At 44.2% G+C, this 27,952-nt stretch overlaps 1 protein-coding gene across 1 annotated transcript in view; it reads right to left on the bottom strand.

Annotated features, from left to right (window-relative positions):
* LOC103175109 (UPF0606 protein KIAA1549L) overlaps positions 1-27,952 on the bottom strand; it is a 63,747-nt gene that overhangs the window by 19,452 nt on the left and 16,343 nt on the right. The window contains exons 2-10 of the mRNA XM_042341587.1: positions 13,013-13,423; positions 10,502-11,131; positions 10,031-10,143; positions 9,701-9,920; positions 7,401-7,534; positions 4,389-4,557; positions 1,976-2,035; positions 1,235-1,386; positions 331-502 (exon numbers count right to left, since the gene is read on the bottom strand). Coding sequence (XP_042197521.1) covers positions 331-502; positions 1,235-1,386; positions 1,976-2,035; positions 4,389-4,557; positions 7,401-7,534; positions 9,701-9,920; positions 10,031-10,143; positions 10,502-11,131; positions 13,013-13,423 — 2,061 coding nt within the window. The remainder of the gene's footprint in view (positions 1-330; positions 503-1,234; positions 1,387-1,975; positions 2,036-4,388; positions 4,558-7,400; positions 7,535-9,700; positions 9,921-10,030; positions 10,144-10,501; positions 11,132-13,012; positions 13,424-27,952) is intronic.

Below are 27,952 nucleotides of genomic sequence, written 5' to 3'. Positions count from 1 at the left end.
TTGCTTCGAGACATTGTGTGTTTCGAGGAGGAAGCCAAGAGAGGGATATGAAAGGGGGTGGGGACACAGTGGGGCAGTGGGATTGAACGAACACCTTTTTCTGGGAGCCAGTGCACCCGGGCCCCAAAGTAGGGCTCGACTTTATGACTTTTTTCCTCTCTCCAAGATTCTGCACCCGCCCCCCCACTTAAATCTTAATGACAATGTTCTGAAGGATAAGAGCTAAGAGGGCATCAAATTTCAGGCCTGGACACAACGCACAGAAAAAGAGTCTCGCAGCGACTCCGATTGACTCGTCACGGAAACCAATGAAGCAGCAATTTCACGTACGTTCTGCCTGGAGTTGAACGCGATAGCCTAGCTCCAGAGCCATCGTCTGTGGGTCCACCGTGCTCAGTACCTTTGCTGCTATTGTGCCAGGCAACGGCACTCCATTCTCCAGGGCATAATACGTTAATTCAGTAGGGTTTTTAGGAGCAGAAAGTCGTTTGATGGTTACCATCTAGAGAAGGATTAAAAAGTAAGACAAGGAGTTTAGTGGTGAAATGTTTTGATGATGTGATAAGGCCCTGTACCGAATGCAAAGACTATCACGATTTGGAATGGCACCTTTCACGTTAGGATGATGTCTGTAAACCCCTTTGCCTCTGAAGTGCAGTGACTGTGGGTTTCGTGAGTGAGCCATTTTAGCAATACAGGAAGCAGCCTTGACTGACTGAAATGGTCTCCTTCCGTGCAGAAAATACCTAGGTTTTCAATCAACTAACAACAACAGTGCCTCTCAGCAACAACAAACCTAGAGTTTTGACAACAGCAGTGACTCTGACAAGCACAAACCTTTCATTTGGGGATGAGTGAGTAACTTGCAGGGATATTTTGCATGCTAACTTGTCAGCATGCAGTGCAATGTGAGCCAGACACTGAGACAGAAAGAGTGGCTCTCAGTCTCAAGGATGAAGAGGTTCACGTAGATCGCAGGCAGTTTAAATATCTGATGTCTGGGATGAGCACTCCACATTGGAAGAGATGTCAGAAAGCTTTGTGCTGGTAATCTACTCTCAGTACAAGTAGAACTAAAATCCATTTACAATCCTAACAACACGCATAAAGTCGATAGAGCCTTTCACGAGAATACAAGAGGCAGAAACCAATGTAGTTCCACTCCCAACAACAACAAGAGCACTTCGGCCTTCATTGACTGTCAATTCAGATATCAACCGCTACAGAGACCGACCTGCAGAGTGTAGCTGCCGATGGTGGAGGCACGTTTGAACCTGCGCCCCTGCTGCTGGGCGATGGTGAAGAGATTCGCCAGGCGCCGCTCCATCAGGCTGGCAAAGCTTTGGTACTTCTCGTTCAGTGAGCCATTGTCAACGCCCAGGATGACTGAAAGAGAAGGGACAGCAGGTGGAAAGCTAGTCTCAGCAATAACGGGTCCTTACTGCTTTGCTCCTTATCGCCTCACTCCCTCATTTACCTCCTTCAACGCGCAAGTCAAAACCCTCCTCTTCAACTGCGCCTTCGGTCACCCTCCTACCCCTACACCGCCTGTCCTCCAGATCCTCTGATCCCAACCCCAACCCCCCACACCCCCAGCTTGGGTCCAAATCTGGCCAGTGCCTAGGAATGTCATTTCGATGTGAAAGGCACTGTGTAAATGTGATTTGTTGTTGTTATTCCAATAGCACTATGTGGCAATTTACCACTAGGCTCTCCTCCTCCACCCCCCCCCCCCCCCCCCACCGCTCCTACTGATACCTACTACACACGGAGAGGAAAAGATCACGTGGGCACAGATTGCTGACCCGACATGTGGACAGAATTCTTCGAGCAATTCAGAACTCCGCCGGTCAAATTCTCTGGCAAAACGCCTATTGACTTTATGGGAAGAGCATAATTTAATCCAAAAGATAATCCCAATACATTGCTTTACTTTTTTTTAAAAAAGTGCCTCTGTGTGACGCTATTAACAAACCTGTAATCACCCAGTATTTTTCAGTTGCCACTGAAGTATCAAGATTTTCATATTCCAAAGCTAAAGGAGAGAATAAATTCCAAAATTAATCCCCTGAAAACATGGGCATTATTAATAATAATAATCCTTTCATTTGATACAGCGCCTTATCACGTCTTCGAGACGTCTAAAACGCTTCACAGAATATACTGTAAAGTGATCTGACTGTATAATTTGTGGGTGAAACGCAGCAGGCAATTGCGCACAGCAGCGTCCCACAAACAGTCGTGGATTGAGTGACCAAAATTATTATTATTATTTTTATTCACAGATTACATTAAACGTAGAAGTTATGAATTTTCGCAGATTCACTTTAAATGTGTTAAGAAAAGAAACACACTAAATTGCGGTGAATACAAAGCAGTAAAATGAATGAAAAAGAAGGATATCTGATAAAATAGCAACACTCTACTCTCAATCACTTTTTATGACCTTCACGCTTACACCTACTGATGGTGAGGTAAGGATATTTTGCTCTGCTGTCTGGTAGACTTACAGTGTATCCTGTGAAGCGCTTTGAGACATCTCGAAGATGTGATAAGGCACTATATCAAACACAAGGATTATTATTATTATTAGTCATCAATATGGGGGCACTGCAAATTTGAATCGAACTGAAATTTCCGTTAGACTGAGGCCATGAAATTTAACACACTTGGGTTGGTCTTTTTCCAATCAGCTTTAGCAGCAAATATCTTACCTGGTTTTGAAGGGTACGTGATTCCACACCCTATTTTTGCAACCTATTAAAATGGGCATTTTTTTTTAAAATAGAATTTTAAATTTTATGTGCTGACATAATTAAAACTCTTTTTACTTCATTGCAAAAACTCTATGGAACTTGGAGGCACTGAAATAGCTATCGAAATAAAATCACATCATGTGACATGGTTCATTTAGCAATATTTTCGCCCGGACCCTATTCAGCTCCTTGAATCACAGATCAGAGTTTCACATTTCACGGCATGCTAATTTGATGATAAATAATATTAATCCTTGTGTTTGATACAGCGCCTTATCGTGTCGTCGCGACGTCTCAAAGCACTTCACAGAATATCAGTGACTGCACTTCACAGAAGTGCAGTGACTGTATTTTGTGGAAGCCAATTGCGCACAGCAGCATCCCAGCGTCTCAGTTGTCTGTTCCCTTCCACAAAGCTCTAACAGCTCCCCCCCTACCACACCCGCCCTCGACTAAGCTAAGCTAAATATGGCACCCCTGGATTTCTGCGGAAGACACAATTGTGTTTATCGGGATCAAGGGAGTAATATCAATCAGTGGGATTGACCACTGAAATAAATTACAGTTAGCACGGTTCGCCTCCTTAAATGGTAACCGGCAAGATTCTTTTGAAAACCAGTTGCGTATTACAAATTCGTAGGCGTCAGACTAAAATGCCTATGCATATTTTAAGCAATGGTTTAACACACGTGATCCTCTGTGCACCCAGGTCAATTTCAGACACAAGTGAGAAATCATTCAATGAGAGATGTCTCTCTCTCTCTCTCTCTCTCTCTCTCTCACTCTGTCTGAAACCTCAAAAACACAACCCTCCATAAATAATTGAGCAGCTGGCTGCGAAACACTGAGAGCTTTAATGGAATGAAGGTTAGGAACTTGCTGTGACCCCTTCCTGCGCTGTGAAATACTGCTAATGAACCCCAGTGGTCCTGCATTCAATTAAAATGGGATCTTCCTTGGTTGCCCAAGCACGTACCTTTTTTTAATGTGCCTTCCCACCATGTACGGAAATCACTGGGGAGACTATTTAATCCCCCGCCCTCCACACCCCCCACCAAGAGCTCCTGAGGTCACGTACTATCTCATGTCAGCAATGTAGACCTTCATTATATTGTCCGCACTGCGTTGAGTGGGCTTCAAACCACCTTCCTTTGTGTCGTCATTTCACTCGGTCTTATTCAGTGTCAAATTTGCCCACAAAATACAGCCTCCACAACCTGCAGCAAAAATGCTGTGAGGCATTGCATCGACTTGATAAGGGGCTATATTGCACGATCGTTGTTATAAATTTAACAGCTTTTTTTTTAACTGTTGACGCTCCTTCAGTCACATGACATTCCCAATTCCTAGTTCGTTCCTTGGCTGAATTCTAGGTTCCAGATATGATCCCTTCTTTTCCCCCCCCGCACACTGGATGTATGTTGTGTGTTTCTAAGCATGCTTCACTATAGCTCACTCACCTTCTCCCGTACCACACACCCTGTAATGCATAGCGACAAAGGGCAACTTCTGGGCAGGCACCAGGAAGTATTTCTTTAATTGGAGGGTAATTAACGACCGGAACAGATTGCCGGAAAGTCACGATCATCACGAGAAGCGTTCTGCATGGGCTCGAGCGCGAAGGGCACTTACGTTCGGCAAGTATCAGGGGAGGGTACGTCAGGTAATAGCCCAGCTCAGCGGCTGTCAGGTGGTGCAGCAGGCTGCTCGAGCTCGTGCCATTCAGGAGGACACTCTGATTCCTCACCGTGTAAATCATCGTCACAGCAGAGGAACCATCGGCCACAGACGCGTTCAGAATCTAGGTGGGGGCACGGGGGAGGGGGAGAACCCATGTAGTTAGTTGCCTCGTATTCTTAATAACAATCCTGGCATTTGATACAGCGCCTTCTCGTGTCTTCGAGACGTCTCAAAACGCTATATCAAATGCAAGGATTATTATTATTTATCATCAAATTAGAATAGACTGTAAAGTGTAGTTTTGTGGGCGAAGCTCAGCAGCCAATTGTGCCCAGCGGCGCCCCACACACAGTCGTGGATTGAGTGACACAAATATTATTTTTTTTTACAAATGTATTTATTGTTTTGAAGGGATTATTACTCCTGGAAAAGCGATCCGCCAATCGACTAATAAGCACATTCCTACGTACTGCGAGGTTAAATAGAGGAGTGCGGAGTAAGGAAACCTGTTCGTCGTTTATGATTGTGCTTTGTATTGAAGGTGCAAAAGGGAAAATTGGTATTTTCAGCACAGAGTCTCATCTGGTGCAGCATTGATATTGTGAGGCCACAATAGCTCAGGGACCAACTATTGTAACAAACTGCCGGACGTGGAATTGTTTGGACACAAGTAACAGGCTGCTGGGAATATCAGGTCAAAGCCACGATGATTCCAATTACCCACAAATTAAATGGCCCGGCAAAGGCTACCTCAGGGGATAATGCATCCACCGCAGTTATCAGACATAGGGTCTTGTTACATTAGGCAGCCCAGTACGAGCTGAGCGTGTCAGCTTCAGGGATGGTATTTACAGCAGTTATACTTGATGTCACAATCAGGGTAAAGCGCTCTGGGACTCTATAATGACATTAATAATAATCCCTGCATTTGATACAGCTGATCATGTCGTCGCGACGTCCCAAAGCGCTTCACAGGATACACTGTAAAATGAATTGACTGTATATTCTGTGGGCAAAACGGGGAGGCCGATTGTGCCCAGCGGCATCCCCACAAACCTTCGTGGACTGAGGTGACCAAATTATTACCGAGTACGTATGCACGTGTTATGTACCTAAAAATGACAAGCGGCTTCTCTGCCACATCCTGGCTGCTAAATCCGTGCATCCCATCTGCGCGCTCAGATCTCTGAACGTTACAACGTCAGACTCGGGACATCAAGGTTCCACTTTGTCACACTGTAATGATCAGCGGAGGCGATGAAAGCGTGTGATAATTCGCAGCTCCAGCAAATTGAACAAAGCATCAGATGTACATCGTCGACACACTGAGGTCTGGAGCAGCAGGGGAATCACACAAACCAATTTTCACTTCAGAGAATGACAAGAATTTAATAGAGCCCAGACCTTTGTAATGGAAAGCCAGACTCGCGCACACACAAGCAACCTCCATTTGATCTGAAGAAGTCAAGGAATTCTCAGTTTTTTTTTCTCTCTCTCTCCCTAATTCACTTAATATCCTGTCCTTCAGATGAGATGTCAAACTGTGTCTCCCTGCCTCAATGCCTGTTTGATGGTCGAAAACTTTTGAAAGATTGTTGTCAGTCGATTGGCGGATCGCTTTTCCCGAGGTGATAATCCCTTCCAAAAATAAATATCAATACATAATAATAATAAGTTGGTCACTCAATCCACGACTGTTGATGGGACGCTGCTGTGCGCAATTGGCTGCCATGTTCAACCACAAAATACAGTCAATTCACTTTACATTATACCCGTGAAACGCTTTGGGACGTCTCGAAGATGTGATAAGGCGCTATATCAAATGCCAGGATTATTATCATCATCATTATTACGTGCTGTCACGAGCAGATGTCTTGTTGGCCACAGGTTCGGCCGTTGCCGAGAATTCTGCTACTCCAGGCTGGCTGACCAGGATCATGATCACACGGTACAATAGCTGCTTAACAGCACTCTCTGATTACATTTGGTTCTAATTTTTCTCCCAAATGCTCATGGCCTCTGGAGAGAGAACGGTTGGTCACCATGAGTCAATACAAGCAGCAATTGCGGCTGTGTTTTGGCTCAGCACGACAGTTGGCACCGGTGTCACAGTTAATGCCTGCTAACGGAAGGTCGCATTTCTGTAGCCTTGTGAATTCTTGTCGCCTGCTGAAAGCTGAATTTTAATTTCAATGAGTAATTAGCCTTTTAGCAGCAGTCTGTCTAGTTTCCGTGTCAGGTTGTTATTAGTACGTTTGCAGAGGAATGAGTCACACAAGCCACAGAGTTGTACCCTCTGGAGTTTTCCGCATTGGTTTATTCACGTCTTTCGGAGATTTGGGGTGGGTGGGGTGGGAGTGGGGATTTATGAATGTATGATCACCGGTCGTGCTAATCATCACATCGAGTACTGCAAACCTCCGCTAATTGGGAATTGGGTCTGAAATACCACCCCCACGCTAATTCCTCTCACCCGAAATTTACAGAGAAACAGACGGAGTGATAAGCCACCCGTCTCACTGGTGACGCAGATTGCCACCGCTGGATATTTTTACACATAAAAGCACCTCGCTGCATCAGTTGGAGACTCATGAACGTATACAGTCTAGTCTGACATCCCATGGCATGGTGGGCTGTACTGTATTGTTGGAGGTGCTGTCCTTCACATTCGATGTTAAACCCAGGTTGTTTGTTGATGTGATGTTGCCCCATGTGACAGACGCTATATAAATGCAAGTTGTTGTTGTGGTGGTGGCAGGAGTTAAAGGTCCCAATGCACTATTTGAGACAAGGAGAAGGGAGTCTTATTGCATGAAAGGGCACTTGACACAACTTTAGCTGATAATCCTCCCAAATAGAATCCTGCAAAGCACTTTGAGACGTCTTCCTGACGTGAACATTACCATATCAAAATGTGAGGGGTGGGGGGGGATAAACAAGCAAACAAACAAACAGACCATTTACCTGAATACTTAAGTTACTGTGGATGTTCGTAGTCCTGGACTCGGCCTCTTCAAATGCTTTCCGCAAACTTTCTTCCATATCTTGAACAAAGTGGCAGAACTTGATGATATTCGTTGCACTCACAAACTGCAGCACTGCACCACAGAAAAAAATAAAAGCATGCATCATCTTCAAACACAAGAAGCATCGTCTTATTAATCAACGAATGAATCTTATTAGTGGCGACATCATCTCACTTACAACCCAATTCTGGGAGACAGACGAAAGAGAGAAATGAGAGAGAGAGAGAGAGAGAGAGAGATAGCAATATGCTTATTCCAATCTTTGTTGTAATCGCCCACAAAATACACAGTCGCTTTACAGTATATTCTGTGAAGGGCTTTGAGATGTCTCGAAGATGTGATATGGCACATATTAAATGCCAGGATGATTATTATTATTATTATTAGTTCTTAATATAATAATGAGTCAAGAGATCTGAATGACGGAAACAAAAATCTTTGGGCAAATTGAAAGACATTCCTTTGAAGGCGATGATCAGCTGGGTTTACTCGCGAGGTCTTAGAGCAGTAAAAATCCGTCACGGTTTTACCAGCCGGAGAGAAGAAAGGGATCATTAAAATTCATTGCATGAAAGCGGCACTTGGCGAAATAAAGCACGTGCCCTAATAATAGGATTATAATGCAGCCTGTAGTATGTAACAAATAACCTTGCAATCGCAAGCTAAATATCACCTTCTGATATCCTTATGCACGGCACATGATCCCACTATCAACCCACAGCACACACTGCAGAATGGTGCAAGGCAGCAGCTCATATCACAGGTTTGACTGAGAACAATACATTATGTATGACAATATAATCTGGACTGAAGGCTTCAAATTCAATTGATTTTCTGCGGGGGGATGGGGGAGGGACAAGAGTTCTCTATGCCTTTTCCACGACTGTTTGTGGGACACTCACTGCTTTGCGCAATTGGCTGTCGCGTTTCGCCCACAAAGTACACAGTCAATTCAGGTTACAGTATGTTCTGCGAAGTGCTTTGAGACATCTCGAAGACGTGATAAGGCTCTATATCAAATGCAAGGATTATTAATATTATTATTATTTGTCTTTGTAAATCATAGAACAGAGGTTGGGGGAGGGGAAGAGATGCCTTTTAAACCTGGTGAATAACTGGAGCTCACTTTAGAACAAATCTCTCACTAAACCACTTGCGTTTTACCCTCAACTGTGCTGTCAAATGGACTCAACACATTCACCAACCCTACTTTTTAAGGTAACCAGTCACCCAGATCTGGGCCACCTGGGCTGATTGAGGTGAAGGCACCTCAATATTCCTGCCCCCGCGTTTCCCAGGGGGTATTAGATTATAATAATAACCCTTGCATTTGACGTAGCATCTTTCACACCAGGAGGAACATCTCCAAACCCCTCATGGTGATGTGGATTGCCAGGAAGGGTAGCTGGGACCAGGATCCTGAACGCACTCAACAACAACAGCTAGATGCTGTGATGGGAAGGCGGACGGCAAGGAGTCTGTCCTGGAAAGGATGAGATCAAATGGGCAGAAGAACCTTCATCATCCGAACCTACTGATCTCAAGAACAGCTCCAATGTCGGTCACTTCTCACAGAACCCAATGAGCCAGTTAAGCCAGTTACTCATTAACAATGGGTTTTTTCAATACAGTGCCTGTGTACAATTCTGTATCATTCATTTACAGTCCCAGTGTACAATTACGTACTATTCACATGCCAACTGCTTGCTCAGTTGGACCTTAAAGATCCCACACAACTACTCAAAAAGAGAAGGGACTTTTTCTCCTAACACGTAAATTGGTCATTCCTAATGTCTTTATCAGGGGAATCTTGCCGAACACATATTAGCTCATGTTTTAGCTTACAAATAAATTCACTGCGCGAGAGACGTGAGGGGGAAGGGGATAATGCAGGGGATTAACGAACAGCTTGCTCTGAGGTGCAGACTGAATGGGTCGAATGACCTCCTTCTGTGCTGTAAATTTTCACAATTTTACACGCCCAGCCTGCAATTCTCTATGAGATGCTTCACGACGTTTTGACCTTCTATATCAAATGCCAGATTATTTATCAGAGAGCAAAATAAATAATCTTTGTGTTTTGCAAGATTACTTATTTCCAGTTGTGTTCCCTGAACATCAACATGAGCAGCTTCAATGCAGATGAGAAAGCACCCAGTCGTGTGTTATGGATCAATGTGGGAAGGAACACAACACAACCGAGACGATTCAGCTACGATTGCTTGGTTCAAAACATACCTGTTTTTAACTGGAACCAGGGATCTGGGAATGGGACCCAGGGCTGGGCAGAGACGAGGATAGACTGAAGGGCGGGCACATGCTGTTGCAGGTCTCGGGTGAGATTCTCAATGCCGTAGGTTACAATGGTTTCAGTTACGGTGGCCGGTATGAAAACCTGGCCTCCGCTCACAGCATAGAACCCAATGAACACATTGGTCCTTCGCTCCAAGCTCTCGATCTGAAATCAGACAAACGGTAATTGAACATTTATTATTAAACGCCGTGGTTAGGTTTCGAACTACACGTGTAAAGGTTAATTTTTTTTCGATGCAGGAAAAGGAGACTGACCCGAGCCCAGATGTTACTGAGGTTGAAAGCTCGTTTCAGGGCTTGTGTCAGTCCTCTGGTCATGTTCTGCTCCAGCTCTTGTGTTCGGATTCTTCTCGAAGACAACGTCAAAACTGCAGAATGGAGAAAACTCTGGTGAGCAGCTTCTCTTGTCAGCTGAGAATTTGGAGTTCGTAACTATTACCATAACAGGCAGCATGGCAGAATTCACCGCACGAAGGAGAAGCACATCCCTCTCTGTCCCCTCATTACCCAACTGGGAAACACAACAGTATTGCAAACTATCTCTCCATAAAACCTGGAGCAGGATTTGGTTTCTGAGCAAATTGAAACACTAAAGAACAAACAGGGTGGCCTTTGCCTTTATCTCGTAAGTGCAGCTTTTGAAGGGAGGTTCATGAACACCAACATTTGCGCTTATGTTACACAATTAGACACAAGATCCTTTTATTCGTCGGATCATAACCATACCTGTCCTGACCCAGAGTCTGTCCGACAATTTGCACATCAGGCTGGGTGCAGAGGAAGAGCTGGTGGGTACCTCGGCTGTTGCCTTGGTGGGCAGCGAGGTCCTGGCCAGTGCGGCAGGGGTAGTGACCGACATCAAGGCCGATGTTATCATCAGGGTCAAGTCTGACGTTGACGTTTTGATCAAGTCTGTGGTCGTCGTCCTGCCGGAAGCGTTGGTTGTATCCACGGCCAGCGTGCGTGTGGCACCCTGTGTCGAGGATGTGGTCCTGACGGGCACAGTGGTCAGGGCTCGACCGGGAGTGGTGGTCGAAGCGGTGGATACGAATGGTGTTTGCGAAGAAACTATCGAAGTAGGACCCTTCGTTGTGACTGTGCTCAGGGCCTGGAATGGAGGGCTTAATCTGTCATCCAGATCAGTTGTCTTCATGCCCAATGTAGTCATGATGGTTGAGCTGATTGCGGTTAATGTGTGTAAAGGATTCGCTGATGTCAGCGTGTTCTCGGTTACGTTGCCGACAGTCACCGCTGTGGGATACGCTGTCCCCGGAGATGTTTGTGTTGCTGGGACATTGGCCGTCAAACCATCCGAGGTGGTCACGCGGGAAACAACACTGACAGAATCTGTACGGTCTGTCAGAGACAAAAGGGTAGAGGTTAGTTTGGATGATGATGGGCTGGCAGATGGCATGAGGGGTGACAGCAAAGCACTGATGGTACGGCTCAGTGATGGAGAGAGCCCTGTGACTCCCACAGGCTCTGACGTTGGAATATGAAAGCTTCCCGGGGTTGAATGCAACACAGTCCGAAATCCATAGGTTTCTGAAGGAGAAGAGGCTTCAGTGAATGGTGCAACAGGCTGGGTGATTGGGTCTTGAGCACTTACAATAGGTGAAGACATATAGCGAGCTACCGAAGTGGTCCTTAATGATAAAGGGGTTGTGTAGGTCACCACTGGGGAACCCGAGAATGGGGTCTCACCACCTGAAACAGATCTTGTCTCACGGTAAATAGAGAAAGGTAAAGCTGTAGTTATTGATGAACTGGCAGATCCAATAGAGCTACTGATATTGGTACCAGGTAAGCTGGACAGATCTGGGGTCATCTCGAGGGTGGGTTGTGTTACTAATGCAACATTCTTAGTCGCTGCAGTGACAAAGCGGGTCATAACATCGCGTGTGTACCTCGAGGGCTCGGAACGGTCTTTCTGAGCCCCTCTACTGACAGGACTTTCTGACACACTTGGGGGTGAAGCTGCTGAAACCATAGCACTTGGGGTCATGGTGGGTGAACCGGTGCTTATTGTGGGGGACGCTCTCAATGAAGACAGAGCTCCTATAGTTAGTGCCTTCGCTGAGGAAACTCCATCTGAAGTTGCAGAGCTAAAATCAGTGTCTTCAGTTGTGTGCCTTGAACCCTCTGAAATGTCCCTCTCGGACATTGCAGTGGAAGGAATCAATGTGGGTGTCCTGGTGTGTGTAGGCCTAGAGGAGGAGAGTGGGGCTGGGGTTGCTGAACCGGTTGATGAGGGAGTGGATTGTGATGGCAGAGACAGATCAGAGTGGGTGGCGAGGTCAGTGTGGCTGACAGTGGGATAGCCTTTGCTGGTACTGGCTGAAGTGCGGTATGCTGCATATGCAGTGGAACCAATGTGTGTGTTCAATGCGGAGTTGGAAATTGTTGCCTTGTGTATTGACGAGGAACCGCTGATTTCCGCTGATGTAAGTCTACCAGCCGTGGTGAGCAGAGTTTCAGTCACTCCGGGTGTTACAGTAAGACTAGAGGGATGGGTGACCGAGGAGACTGAACCCACCAGATGAACGGCAGATTCAGATAAAGGAAACACAAAGGTGGGAGGTTTGACTGAGCTCATTTTTCCAGCAACGATGGCTGCAAAAGACGTGTTCCTGAACGCTGCCGATAAGGACAGGGGAGAAAGATAAGGCGTTTGTAACGACAGAGACTCTGTCAAGGTCAATCTGCTTTGAAGCGGAGGTAGTTTGCCAGTCAGCTCTGCTGGAAACATTACGCTTATAATCGCTGATGGGGTAGAAGATGGTGTTTGGCCTGTCATTTCTTCCCTCGTTATACTTTTTGCAAAGGAGACACCTGGAGATGAAATTACACTGGAAAGAATGGTTGGTAAAGGACTTGGAGCACCTTTAGTCTGTCCTGAGCCAGTTTTGGCTGAGGTTACAGAAAGGTCAGCAGTGGGTACCTCAGGCTCTGGTGAAGGCAGTTCAGAAACAGTTGACAACAAAGCACTTTTGATTTTGGCCGCTCCTAGTAAAGGCACTGAGGTGGGAGTCACGGTCGAAGGGGTGACAGCCACGTACATGGTGGTTGAGTAATGAGATGATTGAGTTCTTAATGACCTGAATGAGGATGAGGTTGGTACTGTAGGGGTATCTGACCCAGATGATACAGCTGGAATGGGAGATGCTGGCGGGCTAGCTTGCGATGGTAATGGTGAAGGTCTGGATGGCGCTGGAGAAATGGGATGTTGAGCCAAACCTGAAGTCCTCACGGAGGAGGAATTGACGGCCACCATTCCACCTGGATTGGAAGAAACATATTCCGCTGCTGGTGCTGAAGTGACAGACTCGGGCTCGAGGTGAGCTTTACCGCGATCGATACCTGCAAAGAGCGAGGGAGAAGCTCCCGCTCTCAATGTGCTTCTGGTTCGATTGACAGCCTTTTGTCCAGTCCCTTGCGTAGGCTCCGACTGGAACGTAGCAACGCCACTCTTAGAGGTGACTGTTTCCCCGACTGACTCGGTGATCAGAGCGTCGGTGTCCGCAGGCAGTCGCACGAAGGAGGGCAAAGCTCGCTGGTGAAGAGGGCGAAGTGTCCGAGGCCATTCGGGAGGTAACTTGGATGTTCCTGCTGTCATTTGATCTGATAACTGGTAGGTCACATCTGCTCCTGGGAAAAAAAACCAAGCAGAACTGTTCTAGTTGCGCACCACCCACAGCTTTCATTTCATGTCTTCTCTTTGCACCCAATGACAGAAGTGAGAATGATAATAATAATAATCCTTGCATTATATATATATACACACACACACACACACACACACCAGAGAGAAAGCCTCTCTTACTCTGCACTCTAAGATGAATTATACTTAGAGCCATTTTAGTTCAGGTTAAGGCGCTTGAAATTAAAAGTCAATTTGAATAATTGAAAAAGCACGACAATGGTCAATAGTAATCTGTGCACTTAATATAACGACTATAATGACAAAAACATCTTAAAAGGGATTCAGAGGCAATCGCTGTCCACGGCAATAATAGCTGTATTATTTCTGCCATTAGTCACCTGTACTATTTCCATGGCAGTAAGTTGAAAGAGGAATTTTGAGCGAAGGAAATTTACTTAGGAAATGGTTTGGCCAAGCATTGAAATAAGGTGCTCAGTGCTCTTGTGTTTGTGTGTGTGTGCAGTGTGTGTGTACAGTGTGTGTGTATAGTGTGTGTGCGCGCAGAGTCTGTGTGCATAGTGTGTCTGTGTGTGCATAGTGTGTGTGCATAGTGTGTGTGTATATATATATATAAAAAACAAAATGACTGTCAATGAACACACAACGCGGCTAGATTTTAGATAGAAATGACCTGCGACCTCACATCAGCCATTTCAAATGCGAGGCAGGAGCTCGAGTTTCCAGGCAGGTCATTAGACATAAAGAAACAACAGTGACAGAAGCCCATCCTGGCAAGCAAAGCACATCACCCACGCAGGGCACTGTTGCTAACCGTGTACAGTGCCTCAACATGGTGCGCGCTGGAGATGGATTAACACAAAGCAGGTAATTCAAGGCCAAATCTTCCTCTAAAACTGCAAGTCTATCAATGACACCAACCAATATTCCTGGCTGCTCGTTAAAGGTTCTGCTTGCACCTGAGAACAATAATTCATCGATTAGCATTATCGGAGAGTGACAAATTTGGTGAGCGGGTGGGTGGGTGGGGGGAGATTATTCTTTATTTGAAAAGAAAATAATTGCAGCATGGATACTGAGGAGGAAAAAAAGGAAAAGGTCACTGTTATTGCAGAGATGCTGTTCACAGCGAAGTTACTGTGTGTTTGCAGAGGACAAACAGGCTGTCCTTCTGTGCCTGACACACACATAAATCCATTTGCACACACATCCCCCACACATCCATCTGGTGACGCGTCACTTACAATTCAATCCACAATCCCAATCCTCCTACGTAATCTAAATAAGAGCCTATGTTTAAATTTAACACCATTCAAACTGGGTAATTTTCCTCTTAATATCCTGTCAGTAGCTAACAGATGCACGTAAAAAGCAGGTTTTTAAATTCCATTTTTTTTTTCCCTGAGATGAACTTTAATTTGCCTTTGTATACCCGAGAGGACTGGGCGTGGACATTCAATTGTTTTTCTTTCCCCCCCTCTCGTGGAGCGCAGATGAAATATTAGCGCTTGCTGATTTAATTTGATGAGGAAGCTATTTATCAAGCTGAGGTGATTTGGAAAAAAGATCGTTTCAATGTGAAGTGTGCGTCTGGACTCAGATGGGCTCATCAACAGCCACAATAGCTGCAAAGCACCCCCAGAAGCTGTCAGGAGCTGGAGATTTGGGGTCAATATGAATAGGTCAGACATCAAATGGGGAACAATGCATCCCCTGAGATGGCTTGAAGTTGGTGCAGTTGTGTGTCTGTGTCTGTGTGGGTGTGTGTGGGTGTGGGGGGGGGGGGGGGGGGGGAGGAGAGAGGAGCTGCTGTAGGCACAGCAAAATTGAGACGTCCTTCCTGACGTGGAGGGAAATGTAACCTGCAATGCCATTGTATTGTATAAATCTCTTTATTACGTTTTCACAGTGGGATTCTCCATTCAAAGCAAAAAAAAAATAATGACTTGGTCACTCAATCTCTGCGTACGGAGCATGTCATCTCTTGTGTTTTCAGGATAACGTAACAAAAGGAGTTGCAGTATTTAACAGCAACTTCTTCTTCACCTCACAGTGCACTTCATCCTTGTCATGTCTTCGAGACGTCTCAAAGCGCTTCACAGGATACACTGTAAAATGAATTGGCTGTATATTTTGTGAGCGAAACGCGGCAGCCAATTGCGCACAGCAGCGTCCCACACACAGTCGTGGATTGAGTGACCAAATTATTCTTTTAGGCATATTACCCAGGAAAGTGAACCGCCGATCAACTAACAACCGGGTTCCTACTTACCTTGACTTTGATACCAACGGCCTTTTCTCCCCCAAGGTGGCTGCTGTGGCAGATGTGCAGACTCTGTACTGTATATCTTAACCCAAACAGCAATAATTCACCGCTCAACCATCTGGCTGACTGACATTGGTGCTGTAATATATGCTTGGGTTTTGTGGAAGCCAAAGACCTTGCGAGTCTTTGTGTGAAAGTGAGAAGGATTTCCTTTTACACCCGGAATTGTTCGGATGTGGGAAGCCCTCCTGCGTGCAGTGGTCAAGGGAGAATCCTTATTAACCTTCAAGAGGGAATGAGGATAGATCAATGTCACGCAAACAGCCAGGAAGCGAATGACCAATGGAGTTATGTTAGCGTGTGTCTATGTATCTTTTAAGGCTTGGTGTTATATTTGTATGTTTTTTTTGTGGGGAAAAAAAACATTTGCTCCTTTTGACATCTGGTTTGCATTTTGGTACTGAGCCAACTGAACCCCTCTCTCCCTCCCATGAGGGGAATGTCTTTCTCGGGTGATAAACACCTGAACGCCGCCAGATGGAATTTTATATATTGAATCGCAGACCTAATCAGTGGCAACATAAAAACATCCAGGCTATAAATTTAATGGTCTGTGGTCCAAGTCCTGACCACCTGTCTGAAGGCCTCGAGTCCTCTCTAAGGTTTATAATAATGTGCAAAGCCAGCAATATCTTATAATAATGTGTTCATTCAATCCACGACTCTTCGTGGGACGCTGCTGTGAGCAATTGGCTGCCGTGTTTCGCCCACAAATCATACAGTCAATTCACTTTACAGTATATTCTGTGAAGCGCTTTGAGACGTCTCGAAGACGAGATAAGGTGCTGTATCAAATGCAAGGATTATTATTATCATTATTATATCTCTGACAGTTCAGTGTCAATTTAGGCTAAGGCCCCAGTTCAGGACTGCATGTGCACACACGCACGTGTGTGTGTGTGTGTGTTTCAGGTGAGGGGGGGAAGTCACGGTTACTCTGTTTTTGCATACTCTATCCTGCGTAAATTGTACAATATATTGTACGGGGGGGGGAGGGGGAGCACTGCATTATCGGATGAATTGTTAAACCGAGGCTCCGTCTGCCTCTAAGCGTAGGAAGTTTCTCCTGTTGTCGTTGCCAATGAGCCCTCAAAAAAAATTGGTCATTGGCTTCCTGGGTGTTTGTGGGACATTGCTGTGTGTATATTGGCTGCCGGGTGTGCCTACAAATGCACAGTTTGTGGACTGTGCAGAAGTACTGTGCGTGAAGCTCTTCAAGGCATTTCCACATAATAAGGCACTATGTTAAATCAAGGATCATTGCATATTATAACAAGTCAATTGACAAAGAAAATTACCGAGGTTTCTGACACTAACTACATAAAGGATCTAGTTTTGGCCTGGCTTCAGTCATCATACAAATCGAGAACAATAACCAATGTTCAGAATTCTTGTGGTTCACTTCAGATGCATTATTCATTATGAATTTACACGGATCTTCAAATTGCACATGAATAGAATAGAAGCAGAACCTATTCTCTGCCATACTGCAGTGTTTCCATCAGTGCAGTCAGTGGTGGTTCCCTGCTCATCCAGCCATACAATACCACCTGATGTGCTGCCTTCATAACATTGGGGACTAAAATGCAATCCTGATAGAATAACATTTGTTTTGAGTCAAATCTGCAAAATTCCCTGTCAGTGAATCCCAAGACAGAAAGTCTGGCCAGTGACCAAAACACCAAACAACCTTGACCCTCGTCACTATGGTGCAGGCAGGTCTCGCTGCTCTCGTACAATACAGCAAGTGGCTGAGTTACTATAGCTACACACAAAAGGGAGCAACCGACACAAGAACACGCACACACACGCGCGCGTGCCCACGCGCACACACTCGCAGCCAACATGATTCTGAGAGCACAAAGGTGGAACAAGAGGGCCAAACACTGTTATCTTGCACCTGGGTCACTGGACTTTGAAAGGTTTACACGACACAGTGCCAGAGCTACAGAATAAAGTGTGATTGACACAGGTCCCAGGAATGCAACAAAGTGGGCTCTTAATATAGATATATATATATCACTTTATAATGGCTTATTCAGCAAATTCTCTGATCTGGCTGTAAAATAATAATAATAATCCTTGCATTTGTTACAGCACTGTCTCACATTTTTTAGACGTCTCAAAGCTCTTCACAGAATATACTGTAAGGTGAATTGACTCTGTTTTGTGGGCGAAACGTGGCAGCCAAATGTGCACAGCAGTGTCACACAAGCAGTTGTGGATTAAGTGACCAAATGTTTTGTTGTTTTTTTGCAGCGATTATTACCCCCAGAAAAGCGACCAAAACACTAAACAGCGACCCTCTTACTGCTGGTAAACAGAGGCGTGTGGAGTAAGGAAACATTCCCAGCGTTTTGCCCTGCCCGGGGGAATCAAACCCAGGTCCCCTTGTTTGCGAGACGAATGCTCTAACCACTGAGCTACAGGACTTTCATATTGTGAGCAGCGTTCAGCAATCATGTCTTTGACAATATTGGCTCCACTGACCATCAAGGACCAAATGGAATACGCCAGTTGAACTGAACTCAACTGGAATAAGCTGAAGTTAATAACACTGAATAATCATGACGTACTTCAAGCTACTGTAACCAGGATTGAACCCAAAAGAAACGAAAAAACAGACAAAACCATTGTTGAAAAAAGAACAGCAATTTACATTTTTTTTAGTGCTTTTCACGTTAGGATGGACATCTCATCTCAAAGCCACCGGAACAGTTAAAAGGTTGCCCGATGCCTGTTAATCTCTTTTGTTACAGTTCTGAGGATTTTTTTTTATCAGATGGGTGTCTGAAACACATGCGGAAACTCATCACTGTGCTTACAAGTATTCAAACCAAACAGAGTTCTTTGCATCCCACCTACACGTGGAAATTCCAGAGATGTTTATTGGATTCCAAATGGTTTTGTGAGTTGGAAAGAAGGGTAAAGTGCCTTGCAATATACAGTGCAGATTGTGCAAGTCTACACTGCGCTCCTGCTCTCACCTCCTGCCATGAGGAGCAGCAACCAGATGGCACGAGTGCAAGTGACAAAGATTAGAGTCGATGGCAGTTCTGCCAACGCTGCCAACTTCTGATAGGAAGATGGGTTGCCAGCTGCAGATAAAAGGAACATAATTGGGTTCCCGGGCTATGTTGCTCTCAGATAAATCAATCACCAAATCCAGACAGGACAGGCTCTGGCTAATTTCCTGAGGGGCTTTTACCAACATATTCTCCTTCACCCAGAAAATACTGCAGTCTGGCTTCCATCCAACTAAGAATACTATCTCCCCCCCCCACCCCTTACACACCAATCTGAAACTGGATAGAGACTAGATGCAGACTCAGAGGGGGAGATTTATATAACACTGTTAATCTGGGCTGGATACAAATGAAGGAGATAGTCCCTCCACTGATACTTTTTAAAAGTAATAAAAGTAATCAGGATCTTATAAAGTAAAACAATCAATGAGATTCATCGAAGGAGGTATCCAAATCCTGTGCTCCAATGAATTGGAAACAAATTAATTTGGAAAGCAATCATGTCATTACTAAAACAGCTGATGTCCTTTACCCATGGAGGGACACTTTGTCACACAGGCTCTGAACAATCAGGCACATTCACTTGAATAAAAAAAATAATAATAATCCTTGCATTTGACATAGTGCCTTATCATGTCTTCCAGACATCTCAAAGCGCTTCACAGAATATACTGTAAAGTGAATTGATTGTATATTTTGTGGGCAAAACGCGGCAGCCAATTGTGCACAGCAGCGTCCCACAAACAGTTGTGGTTTGAGTGACCAAAGTATTATTATTATTATTAATTTATTTGTTTTTAATTCTTTTAATTATTACTTTTTTTTAAGTTTTAGATCATGCCCACGTTGCTCTTAAGATTGGGCGAACCTTGACAGGAAATTGTCTTTGAGATACGTCTTGAGTAGGGCAGATGGTTTTGTCTCTTGCTACTCTCTTTCCCACTGCCACCCCCCACCCCACTGCCACCCCACCCTCTCCCTCTCCCCCCCACCAATCTGAGTTGACACATGCACATCCAGAGGCAAGAACTCCTACACTGTCCTGATCAGTCTCCAGGGATTTTGTCACAGGGTATCTGGCGGTGATCATTTCAAAGCCAAGATCATTGCTAAATGCTCTTCATTCTCCCACTATAGTGGGGGTTTATCTGGGGGGGAGGGGGGGGGCGGGGGGGGCGCAGGTGGAGAGCCATCTTTCACTGTACAACCTTGTAAGATACTGAAATGGAATGCAGCAGATGGAATTCATTCCCAGCCGAGACTTTGTAAAAGGTGCTTTTACGAAGCATCCGGGTGTGATCCGGATCCCAGTGCTGCTAATCCTGTGAATGTTTACCATCTTGTTTTTTTTAAAAATGAAAACAAAAAACAGACAAACGCATCTCTCCGATTCCAAGGCAGTTGCCCAGAATCTCTGAGTGAACGTTATTGTTGTAGCTCTGACAAGACTAGCCCATGGGAGCTGGACAGTTTAACTGTAACCATGTGCCTGAATTCTTATGAGTGCTCCTAAGGGATAAAATATGCCAGATCTAATATTCCTCTCATCAAACAGCCATTTACAGTCTTTTACATTCACAGTTTTACTGCAGGTTTGCGTTGGATAGCGTAACCAGCTTAATCACTTTGGGAAACTCATCGAAATCATCTCGTGCTTGGAATGAGACGTTGGAGTTAGTTTCTCAGAATAAAAGGCAAATAGATCCTGAAAGGGCGAGAGTGGAGGTTACTGAGATTCCACCACTTATGGAAAAAAAATGTTTTTTTTTTAATTTATGAAAAAGACAAGAGCGCAATGGTGCTTAAATACATTGCTTCCCAGCCACAAAGCACAAGTTTCTGTACCTTAGCCAATATACTGTGGGGATATTAAAAGGAAATTGTCTTTGAGATACATCTTTAGTAGAGCATATAACAGAGAACTGAACCTTCCTGAACCGAGCGAGATCTGCTACCATTGAATCAGTTTCAGAACAATACTCGCTGGGGTGATTTTGATGCTAGAACCATAGAGATTTACAGCACAGAAGAAATGCCATTCAGCCCATCGGGTTCTGTGTTGGCTCTTTTAAAGACACGATCCTTTCAGTACTATTTACCTGCCTTCCCCCATACCCTTGTATGTTCATTCCTTTTTAAGATATGGAACAGTCAGAGAGACAAACAGAAACAGGCAAAGCTCCAGAAAGTCCTTACTACCTGCATCCTTCACCCCCAAGTGTGGCTTTCTTTGTATGGTATAACATATCCATCAATCCCAGAGGTCTTGAAACAAATGGGTTTCATGTAAAGTATTTTATCTCCTTGATCTCTCATCTTTTCAGACTCATTCAACTCGAATCCCTAACCTGTTTTTTTTTTGGAAAGATTCATTTGGTTCATAGTTGTTTATGGGACATCGGAGTGCACTCACTGTGAGTCCCTCCAGTTTACAGTCCACCCTGTGAAGCACATTGAGAAGTCCCCTCAACTGAAAGGCGCTATGTCAAATACAACAACAACAACAAGATTCCATTTATAGAGCGCCTTTCACGTCAGGAGGACGTCCCAAGGCGCTGCACAGTTGGGTCATGACCCGATACAAGGATTATTATTAGTTATTTCCAAAGGAAAACCCTTCGCCAAATAACACGTTTACACATGCACTGAAACTGAAATAACTCTGAAAGGCTTTGCATGATTAACAAGACAACAAAGGCATCCCGACCTTTAAATGAAGCTTTGTTCAGTGACTGATAGTCCACATGATGTTAAAGATTGTACCTACACAACTGGCCATTTCATCCAAGCCAGTTATGTACAATAAAAGGGGAAAACACCCAGGGAAAAGAATAAACTGGTATTAGATTATATAAAACCTGACTGACGAAAACACACAATAATTAACAGTAATTACTATAATTATTATAATTATTTAGTATTGTTGTTATTAATATTATATTAATACATAATAATTATTATATTTGCTATATTTACTGGGCGACAACAAACACAAAACGCAACAACAACCTGCATTTACACAGCACCACTCACGTAGAGCGTCTCAAAGCATTTAACTAGATACAGATTTGTAACAAAATCCAAAATTAATTCAAATCTCATTTATTATTGAGTGGTATTTCAATGAAAATCAAAGGCTGAAACAAGGCACTTTAAGCAATCTCTTAAGATGGAAATTGCTTTATTTGACCTCCTGCTAAACACACAAAGATGAGCTTCGGATCAAAACTGATATGGGCTCCAGAGACACTTTACAACCGATTTGATGTGAAACTTTAAATCGTGTGTCACATTCATCAAAGGCAATGTACGATTTGATTCCTCAAAAATCAGGATGCCAATACTTCAACCAAAATGAGTTTCTGCATGTAATAATCCTTGCGTTATGATACCGGGCCTTAACACTTCTTTGAGACGTCTCAAAGCGCTTCAGAGAATATAATGTAAAGTGAATTGACTGTGTATTTTGTGGGTGAAATGCGGCAGCCAATTGTGCACAGCAGCGTCACACAAAGAGTCGTGGAATGAGTGACCAAATATTATTATTATTTTGAAGGGATTATTACCCCCAGAAAAGTGAACCACCAATCGACTAACAACCGGGTTCCTACTGACTGTTGGTAAACGGAGGCATGTGGAGTAAGGAAACTTGCCTAACGTTTCGCCCTGCCCGGGAATCGAACCCGGGTCTTCTCGCTTGTGAGGCAAATGCTCTAAGCTACCTCATGTTTCCAAACATTCCTGCTTTTCGTAACGTATTTAACATCTCACTTAATATTTTATCAGATAAAACATTAATTGACTCCCTGGTGAAGAATGCCTTTGTAAATTCATGCATCCGTTGAGTTATCAGAACTACTCAGTTCAGGGAATAATCTCCTCCTGTTGCGTTACAGATCAATCTCATTTGAAACTGGCTCAGTTGGTAGCACTCTCACTTCTCAGTCAGAAGGTCCATGTGGGTTCAAGATCCATGTGGGGGACTTGGAACCCATATAGTCCATGCTGACAGTCCAATGCAGTTCTAGGGGTGCACCACATTGGCAACAGGTGCCATTCTTCAGATGAGACGTAAAACCAAGGTCCCGTCTGCCCTGTCGATTAAAGTGGATGTTAAAGATCTCATGACCCTGTGTCCTGGCCATCAATCCCCCAAATAAAATTGGTCAATCACTTCACACACAGTCACACTATTTTACACTATATACTGTGAAGTGCTGGGAGATATCTTGATAACATTATAAGGTGCTATATCAAAGGCAAGGGTTATTTATTTATTTGTTTATTTATTTAAGTCTGATCTTAACCTACTAACAGCGACCATTTAAAATTTCATCAAGGAACCAGTCTCAGTCTCTCAATTCTCAACGATCTTAAGCTCTGAATAGCTGATCGATTTAATGCTGAAATTTATCTGGTTTCCCCAGATTTGCTGGGCATTGTTCGGGCAATGTCACGGACTGCAGATCAGCACACTTCTCATTACAGATGCAATGCACACTTCTCATTACAGAACGTAATTCGATATTGGGGTAAAAAAAGATGCTAATGTGCAAGGTGTAGATTCAGGACGATGATCTTTCGACCATGAGAAAAAGCATTGTTTGTGAATTTTGTGCTGATCGAAGCAAAGGATAAGGACTGAGGAATTAAATGCTGACCCTATTGTCAGCATTAAGCACTGAAGGTCAGATATAGTACAGATAGATGCAGAACATAGTAACACATCCCTCCACTGCTCTGAAAATCATTATACGTTAGAAGGTGGTTTCATTACTCCACATGCCTCGGTTCACCTGGCAGTAAGTGGGAACCCGGTTGTTAGTCAATTGACGGATAGCTTTTCTGGGGGTAATAATCTGTTCCAAAAAAAATTGGTCACTCAAATTATTATTTATGGGACACTGCTGTGTGCAATTGTCTCGTGTGTTTCGCCTCCAAAATATACAGACAATTCACTTTACCGTATCCACGGCACTAAAGGAAAAGAGAAGGGAGTAAGGTAGTTCTAAGGTAGTTCTAAGGTAGTTCCCGCAGGAAAAAAATGGTTGTTGACTTCATGGCTGCTTGTGGGACGTGGCTTGTGCAAATTGGTTGCCGTGTTCACCCTCAAAAACACAATCGCTAAACTTTAGAAGGAAGTTTTGTGGATGCAAGATGAATGAAGTAGACTTTACAAGAGACAGTTGGTGTACATTCTTCCCTCACTCCTTGGTTTCCCCTTGCCCTCCCCTGACAAATGAACTGTACCGAAGTAGCAGAGAAATGGAGGTGGATAACTGGATGATTTAATTCTAAAGGCAGCTTGGGAAAACAGAAGCCGCGAGCCTTTAGTCACAATTCATCAGATCAAGAGAGTAAAAGCCTATAAAAACAAAGAGATTACCTTATGTGGCTGCTTCCCGGTTTCCCGAGAGCAGCACAGTACTGCTGAAGTTTTAACTCATAACCAGGCCACTGGTTAATAAAAAAATACTGATAATAAGTTGGTCACTGAATCCACGACTGTTTGTGTGGACGCTGCTGTGCGGAATTGGCTGCCGCGTTTCGCCCACAAAATATACAGTCATTTCACTTTACCGTATATTTGGTGGAGCACTTGGAGACGTCTGGAAGACGCGATAAGGCGTTGTATCAAATGCAAGGATTATTGTTATTATATTAATTTTATTCTGAAATTAGCTGCATTCTGAGATCCTCTGCTGCGTTACATAAGGCAAAGCATCAGCGGGTTTGTTTGACTGGAGGGAGTTGCTATGTGCAAATTGGCTGCTGCGTTCGCCTACTCACACAGTCACTGTGCTTTACAGTAAAGATGCTGTGAAGCGTTTTGAGATGTTTATTCTCCATTCAGGTAAACAATACAAGGTAATATAGCCTATAGCCTGTGATACTCACTGATTTGCACATTTTCGAGCTATATCTGGACTAAGATTACTGTATTCTCCCCCATCCCACCTTATAAATGTCTTGCACAAAACACTGGTCTTTACTTAATGTCAAAAATCAAACACAGAACAGCCAGAACCCTCTCGAGGCTCTGCTGAAATATGCACGCTATGGGCCAGGAATTTAAATTGGAAACTCTGGCACTTCCTTCTGTTCACTGTCAATGGCGCAATCTTTCCTTGCATGTCATTTTCCTGGGACGGTTGAGGTCCTTCCTCACACAAAGATTGGACACGTCTGACTCTCAATACTTTATGATTTTGAAAGATCTATTACAATTTGCATTCGGAGCTCCTTTTCATCATTGGTTGGGAGGCCTTCTCTCTCCCCCCCCCCACATCCCCCCCCACCGCCCGCCCACCATCACCACCACAGAAACAGGAGGTGGCCATTCAGTGCCTCGAGACTGTTCCTCTATTCGGTAAGATCATGGCTGATCTGCACCTCAAATCCTATCCTTGTCTTGCGCACCATCATCACCACAGAACTACTTTCTGTTCCGTGTCTAGCAGTAATGGAAAACATAGCTATATATAATGAACATCGGCTCTGGTCTAAAGAAACCTTCACGCATGGTATCCCAGCTCTACAATTATTAATAATAATATTTGGATTTGATATGGTGCCTTTCAGGGCATCTCAACGCATTGCTCAGGTAATACTGTGAAGGGTTGTCTGTTTATTGTAAGCGCTCTGAGATGCTGAACCCTGGGGTGGGGGGAGAGGAATTGTTGGGTAGGACACCGGGAGGAGCTCCCTTCTCTTTTCGAGTAGTGCCATGGAATCTTCCACCGAAACAGGCAGACATGACCTTGGTCTAACAATTCACCTGAAGGACACATCTCCATCAATGAAGCACCTTCCCGCCATATCACTGGTGTCAGCTTTATGAGTTCAAAGTCCCAACATGGGGCTTGACCCACAACCTTCTGACTCAGAAGTGAGATTACTACTAACTGAGCCAGGCTGATGTTCAACATAAGGCGCAACATCAAATATATATATATTTGTGTGTGTATGAGAGAGAGAGAGACAGAGACAGACTCTTTAAAGATCAATAAACTGTACATCCAGTATTACAATTCAAACTCAGTGATCGAGGTGGAAAAAGAGCTAGGGATGCTTTGTTAGATTTGGTATTTTGCCACAGTTATAAGCAACACAGAGGGAGGCAATCCGGGAAGCAGATTACCACAACCTTAAAGAATATCTGATTGCGATATTTCTTTCACTGTGATGATTTCAATCGCAGTGCACTGAAGTGCAATGTTCTCAAACTCTGTGACAGTCTGTGGAAAACGGAGCTAATGCTATTTATTCAGAGCATCGCCAGGCAGAACACTGATTGCCCTACACCCTGAATGAAACAAGCTGCCAAGTTTGTTATTTCAGCCCCGCTTTGAAAACTCAGAGGGTTTGTGTGACCTAGGCATTGTGCATTGTGAAATAGGAAATTTCCCTGTTTTAATAAATAATAATCCTTGCATTTGATACAGCGCCTCATCACATCTTCGAGAAATCTGAAAGTGCTTCACAGGATATACTGTAAAGTGTAATGACGATATTTTGTGTGTGAAACGAGGCATCTAATTTTCGCACAGCAATTTTTTCTTTTCCTCTTTCCAAATCATTGTCATAATAATACCGTACTTGCATGTGATAGAGAACTTGATCACATCATCCAAAACGTCTCACAGGATTTACTACGTATTTTGCATTATCTGTAAAGCACTTTGAGACATTGCTGTTACAGGCATTATATACAGTGCCCAGGGTCATTATTTAAGGTGTTAAAGTGTCACTGCTAATGTGGACTCAAAAGCTCACTTGCACAGAGCGATTACATGGGTTAAGGTCAATCTGCGCATCATTGGACAACAGCAAAAAGTAATAAAAGTTTGTTTTCTCAGTGGCTAAAGTTGAATGAGCACAAAGCAGGCCCACATTCCCAGCCCATGATGTTCTTCCCCAAATAGCAGCATCAGAGCAATCGATGACTAATGCGTTAATACAATACACCTTAAAGCAGCACCACACTGGATAAGAAAACTCTTCAGAAATGGGAGTGAGTCAGTAATGACTTCAGCCTCACCATCTCAGTTAACAAAATCCAAGAGACAATGAGACCAGTGTGGCCTTTAACTCTGAAAACGTCTGTCACAGCGATTATTGTACTGATGTGTTAAGTCGCTGTTGACTTAGACTGGGCAGTCAGAATTAGACCGGATCGATGTAATGAGCTGAAAACATGACAGATCCATTATGCTTAGTTCTCGTGGAATATAAAACGCAGCAACTTCCCATAGAATGCATAGGACTCAAAGGGGAAATGAGACGAGAGGGTTAAGGTGTCTGCCAGGCTCAGTTGGCAGCACTCTTGCCTTAGATTCAGGGTTTGTGGATTCAAACAACAACCACAACTTGCACTTATACAGCGCGCTCCACACAGGGTGGCGTCTCAGAGTGTCTCAAGCACCACATCAGGCTCACACTCCAGCCCTTCGGCTGAGCTGCCTTGTGGACGTTGAAGATCCCATTGGAACGTCTCGAAGACCTGATAAGGCGCTGCATCAAATGCAAGCATTATTATTATTATTGTTATTATTATTAAGCAAGGAGGAGCAGATGAGAATGTGTGTTTCCGCTTGCTGCCGGGGTATATAGCGAAGCCAGAACGGTAAGAGTTCAACAAAGAGGCAAAACCCCAGGACCAGACGTTTAACCCACAGACAAAGCTGACGTCATTGTGCTGGAGGCAGAGCCTAACAGGCGGATGCTCCCGGGTGTCATCAGTTGTCAAGCGATTGGAGAAGTGATGATGGGATTGCGCTGATATTGTATTTAACAAACTAAGCGTGTTTATCCGCTGGACTGAACATAACCGCTCTGTATTGCTTTCAATACGGGGCAGCAGAGCTTGAGGAAATGTTGTAACTTGTTAGAAACGACACAGACAGGTGCGATAGAACAGTATTTTGCTTAGCCAAATGTGGAAGGGTTGAGGCACAAGCAATTCCAGTCGGAAGATAAAATTTATTCAATTATCAGTCTGTTTTGCAAACAAACGCCAGAAAACGCTATCCTCAAATGTCATAATAGCAATTAATCATCACTTCCTCATAGAGCCTTGAAGCAAACAATCAATTTTAATTGGGTCGGGGGAAATGTCACGCAGGACATTGGGAGAAACTCCCTTCTCTTTACGAACAGTCTTT

This window comes from Callorhinchus milii, unplaced genomic scaffold (genome assembly GCF_018977255.1).
Source record: "Callorhinchus milii isolate IMCB2004 unplaced genomic scaffold, IMCB_Cmil_1.0 Scaffold17, whole genome shotgun sequence".
NCBI lineage: Eukaryota > Metazoa > Chordata > Chondrichthyes > Chimaeriformes > Callorhinchidae > Callorhinchus > Callorhinchus milii.
Note: the sequence above shows the minus strand (reverse complement) of the source record. Positions and strands in the feature narration are given on the sequence as shown.